A 5709-nucleotide genomic window follows, 5' to 3' on the forward strand; every position below is an offset into this window, starting at 1 on the left:
TTTGTAAAACTGGTATAATTCTACACTTTGATTAAAACCCAGTTTAGCTAAGCAAACATTATACATGGCGCCAAGATGAAACTAAGCCTAAATATTTATAAGTTCATTAACCAATAAAATATGTATTGTTATGGTTAATAGGCAAATATATAGTAGATTTTTGTATTCTGAAGATTTCATGTAAAACAAGTTTATTGGATACTTAGGATAGTCCATAAGAAATGAAGATGATAAGGCCAAACTATAAATTACCAAAGAAGGTCTCTATACGATATTAGTTTCTTTCCAAGAGTCCAACTAAGAACTTGAACATCATGAAATTCTTGGTGAGTTACACGAAACATATTTTAAAATTAAAACAATGTTGATCATTTTGTTATATTCCAAATAGATCGTTTTCGCTTGCCTTTTGGCCGTTGCTTTTGCCAACGAAAATGCCGGTGTCCTACGCAATGAAGCTGAGGTTAATCCTGAAGATTTCAAATATGCCTTGGAATTGGATAACAGTGTAAAGGTCCAACAAGAAGGTCATTTGGAAGGAGAAACCTGGAATGTTGGAGGAAAATACGAATTCACTTCTAACGATGGTGAACAAGTCTCTGTGCAATATACTGCCGATGAAAACGGTTATCATGTTATTTCTGCCCAACCCTTGTTGCCTACTCCACCACCAATCCCAGAATATATCCTCAAGTCCATTGAATACATCAATGCCCACCCACATGAGTAGATATTGATTGTTTGATTTGTTGCTGTTATTTTTCAAATAAATGTTAATTAAATTCTGAATATTGTATGTTTTCGTAGGAAGAGATTTCCTTTCACTGCAACGAAATTTTAGACAAATATTCTATAATAGTAAGTACAGATTGGAGGCAATGCTTAAATAATTTGTTAAAAAGTCCGGTTTATTTGCTCTTAAAGGAACGACTTTGTAATGAAGTTAAATTTAGCTTGTATAAAATTTTGTTTCCAAGGAAAGTATTTTCCTTTTAGGCATAAAAACTACAGTGAAAACAAGTATATACGGCCGTAAGTTCGGCCAGGCCGAAGCTTATGTACCCTCCATCATGGATTGCGTAGAAATTTCATCTAAACACTGCCATCCACAATCGAATTACTTAAGTTGCGGTAACGCATGCCGATGGCAAGGTATCTTAAAACCTCCTAAATTGTATGTAAGTCCATACGTGGTATATATTAAATCAAAAAAGATCGATCCAATACGTTTAATATCAGTTTGACAAAGTAAACATAAAATTTTGACAAAATTTTCTACAGAAATAAAATTTTAACAAAATTTTAACAAAATTTTCTATAGAAATAAAAATTTCACAAAATTTTCTAAAGAAATAAAAATTTTGACAAAATTTTCTATAGAAACAATATTTTGACAAAAATTTTTACAGAAATAAAATTTTAACAAAATCTTCTATAGAAATAAACTTTTGACAAAATTTTCTACAGAAATAAAATCTTGGTAGATTATTTTTGGCTCGAATGGCAACCATGATTATGAACCGAATAAAATTTGAACAAAACTTTCTATAGAAATAAAATTTTGTCAAAATTTTCTATAGAAATAAAATTTTGACAATGATGAAAATTTTATTATGAACCGAATAAAATTTTAACAAAATTTTCTCTAGAAATAAAATTTTGACAAAATTTTCTATAGAAATAAAATTTTGACAAAATTTTCTATAGAAATAAAATTTTGACAAAATTTTCTATAGAAATAAAATTTTGGTAGATTATTTTTGGCTCTAGTGGCAACCATGATTATGAACCGATATGGACCAATTTTTGTGTGATTGGACCAATTTTGGTATGGTTGTTAGCGACCATATACTAACACTACGTGCCTAATTTGAACCGGATTGGATGAATTTTGCTCCTCCAAGAGGCTCCGGAGGTCAAATCTGGAGAATGTTTTATATGGGGGCTATATATAATTATGGACCGATATGGACCAATTCTGGCACGGTTGTTAAAGATCATATACTAACACCATGTTCGAAATTACAACCGGATTGGATGAAATTTGCTTCTCCGCAAGCCAAATCTGGGGATCGGTTTATATGGGGGCTATATAAAGGGTGATTTGTTAAGAGCTTGATAACTTTTTAAAAAAAAAAAAACGCATAAAATTTGCAAAATCTCATCGGTTCTTTATTTGAAACGTTAGATTGGTCCATGACATTTACTTTTTGAAGATAATTTCATTTAAATGTTGACCGCGGCTGCGTCTTAGGTGGTCCATTCGGAAAGTCCAATTTTGGGCAACTTTTTCGAGCATTTCGGCCGGAATAGCCCGAATTTCTTCGGAAATGTTGTCTTCCAAAGCTGGAATAGTTGCTGGCTTATTTCTGTAGACTTTAGACTTGACGTAGCCCCACAAAAAATAGTCTAAAGGCGTCAAATCGCATGATCTTGGTGGCCAACTTACCGGTCCATTTCTTGAGATGAATTGTTCTCCGAAGTTTTCCCTCAAAATGGCCATAGAATCGCGAGCTGTGTGGCATGTAGCGCCATCTTGTTGAAACCACATGTCAACCAAGTTCAGTTCTTCCATTTTTGGCAACAAAAAGTTTGTTAGCATCGAACGATAGCGATCGCCATTCACCGTAACGTTGCGTCCAACAGCATCTTTGAAAAAATACGGTCCAATGATTCCACCAGCGTACAAACCACACCAAACAGTGCATTTTTCGGGATGCATGGGCAGTTCTTGAACGGCTTCTGGTTGCTCTTCACTCCAAATGCGGCAATTTTGCTTATTTACGTAGCCATTCAACCAGAAATGAGCCTCATCGCTGAACAAAATTTGTCGATAAAAAAGCGGATTTTCTGCCAACTTTTCTAGGGCCCATTCACTGAAAATTCGACGTTGTGGCTCGTTAGTAAGTCTATTCATGATGAAATGTCAAAGCATACTGAGCATCTTTCTCTTTGACACCATGTCTGAAATCCCACGTGATCTGTCAAATACTAATGCATGAAAATCCTAACCTCAAAAGAATCACCCTTTATAATTATGGACCGATGTGGACCAATTTTGCATGGTTGTTAGAGACCATATACCAACTTCATGTACCAAATTTCAGCCGGATCGGATGAAATATGCTTCTGTTAGAGGCTCCACAAGCCAAATCTGAGGGTCCCTTTATATGGGGGCTATACGTAAAAGTGGACCGATATGGCCCATTTTCAATACCATCTGACCTACATCGACAACAACTACTTGTGCCAAGTTTCAAGTTGATAGCTTGTTTCGTTCGGAAGTTAGCATGATTTCAACAGACGGACGGACGGACATGCTTAGATCGACTCAGAATTTCACCACGACCCAGATTATATATACTTTATGGGGTCTTAGAGCAATATTTCGATGTGTTACAAACGGAATGACAAAGTTAATATACCTTCATCCTATGATGGAGGGTATAAAAACCATGCCCGGTTCCAAAGATTTTGTCTTTACTTTAAAAATAAAATTTAAAAAAAATTAAAAATTTTGGTATTGATTCCGAAGCGGAGTATACAAGAAAGGATACTTTGAAGACACAATTCTCTTTTAAATTTGGGTTTTGTGTACTTGCTTATAGGAAGCAAATTTTAAAATTTCGTTTGTTCAGTTTTTTTTTCATATGCTATCAAAGTCCTTTAAAAACAAGTTGACGACAACTTTATTTTCCAAATTCAGACTCGACTTCCAGTAGAAATTATGCTATGTTTCAAGGAAAACAAATATATACGGCCGTAAGTTCGGCCAGGCCGAAGCTTATGTACCCTCCATCATGGATTGCGTAGAAACTTCATCTAAACACTGCCATCCACAATCGAATTACTTAAGTTGCGGTAACGCTTGCCGATGGCAAGGTATCTTAAAACCTCCTAACACCATCTTCTAAATTGTATGTAAGTCCATACGTGGTATATATTAAATCAAAAAAAACGATCCAATACGTATATAATTCAGTTTGGCAAAGTAGACATAAAATTTTCACAAAATTTTCTACAGAAATAAAAATTTTGACAAAATATTCTATAGAAAGAAAATTTTGACAAAAATTTCTACAGAAATAAAATTTTAACAAAATTTTCTATAGAAATAATCTTTTGACAAAATTTTCTATAGAAATAAAACCTTGGTAGATTATTTGTGGCTCGAGAGGCAACCATGATTATGAACCGAATAAAATGTGAACAAAATTTTCTATAGAAATAAAATTTTGACAAAATTTTCTATAGAAATACAATTTTAAAAATGATGAAAATTTTATTATGAACCGAATAAAATTTTAACAAAATTTTCTCTAGAAATAAAATGTTGACAACATTTCCTATAGAAATAAAATTTTGACAAAATTTTCTATAGAAATAAAATTTAGGTAGATTATTTTTGACTCTAGTGGCAACCATGATTATGAACCGATATGGACCAATTTTTGTGTGATTGGACCAATTTTGGTATGGTTGTTAGCGACCATATACTAACACCACGTTCCTAATTTGAACCGGATCGGATGAATTTTGCTCCTCCAAGAGGCTCCGGATGTCAAATCTGGAGAACGTTTTATATGGGGGCTATATATAATTATGGACCGATATGGACCAATTCTGGCACGGTTGTTAAAGATCATATACTAACACCATGTTCCAAATTACAACCGGCTTGGATGAAATTTGCTTCTCTTGGAGACTTCGCCAGCCAAATCTTGGGATCGGTTTATATGGGGGTTATATATAATTATGGACCGATGTGGACAAATTTTTGCATAACTGTTAGAGACCATATACCAACACCATGTACCAAATTTCAGCCGGATCGGATGAAATATGCTTCTCTTAGAGGCTCCACAAGCCAAATCTGGGGATCGGTTTATATGGGGGCTATATATAATTATGGACCGATGTGGACCAATTTTTGCATGGTTGTTAGAGACCATATACCAACACCATGTACCAAATTTCAGCCGGATCGGATGAAATTTGCTTCTCTTTTAGGCTCCGAAAGCCAAATCTGGGGATCGGTTTATATGGGGGCTATATATAATTATGGACCGATGTGGACCAATTTTTGCATGGTTGTTAGAGACCATATACCAACACCATGTACCAAATTTCAGCTGGATCGGATGAAATTTGCTTCTCTTTTAGGCTCCGCAAGCCAAATCTGGGTATCGGTTTATGATGGTTTTTGGTTTTGTAGTCAAGATGCAAAAAGACAACAAATTTAAAGAAAATTTTATTAATTTTAAATAATTTTTCTGAATTATTAAAGTCAAGTTGACCTTAGCCAAAAATTTTTTTTCTTGATGTTATTATACCCATTTTGAAGTCAAATCACTTAATTATAAGGACAATACGACTTCTTTGAAAAGTTTATCGACTTGTCCAAAAAGGAAAAGAGCTTTATATTAGAGAAATGTGTCTTCTATGCTAAGCAAAATTTGCATTTGTATTTTAAAGACATGAAATCTGTAGCCTCACGACAATATTTTTTTCAGTGTACCATTTATTTTTTCATTGAATGTTTGTAGGGGCAAAAAGTCGAAGTTAAGTTCGTTTAATACTTATTTTTTGCACATACTCGTCTTTTATCTGCAGGCAGTTCAAGTTCGGAGATAGGCTATATCGGTCCAGATTTTGATGTAGCCGCCATATTGTCGTGAGGCCATAGATTTCATGTCCTTAAACTACGTA

The 5709-nt window shown here is 34.1% G+C and overlaps 1 protein-coding gene across 1 annotated transcript; it reads left to right on the top strand.

Annotated features, from left to right (window-relative positions):
• Positions 1 to 284: 284 nt before the first annotated feature.
• On the top strand, positions 285 to 789 carry LOC142240133 (cuticular protein 47Eg-like). The gene is made up of 2 exons (XM_075311844.1): positions 285 to 326; positions 392 to 789. The coding sequence occupies exons 1-2, from the start codon at positions 315 to 317 to the stop codon at positions 728 to 730; spliced, it is 351 nt and encodes a 116-aa protein (XP_075167959.1). The 5' UTR covers positions 285 to 314; the 3' UTR covers positions 731 to 789.
• Positions 790 to 5709: the final 4920 nt, after the last annotated feature.

The sequence above is a fragment of the Haematobia irritans genome, chromosome 5, assembly GCF_050003625.1.
Source record: "Haematobia irritans isolate KBUSLIRL chromosome 5, ASM5000362v1, whole genome shotgun sequence".
Lineage (NCBI taxonomy): Eukaryota > Metazoa > Arthropoda > Insecta > Diptera > Muscidae > Haematobia > Haematobia irritans.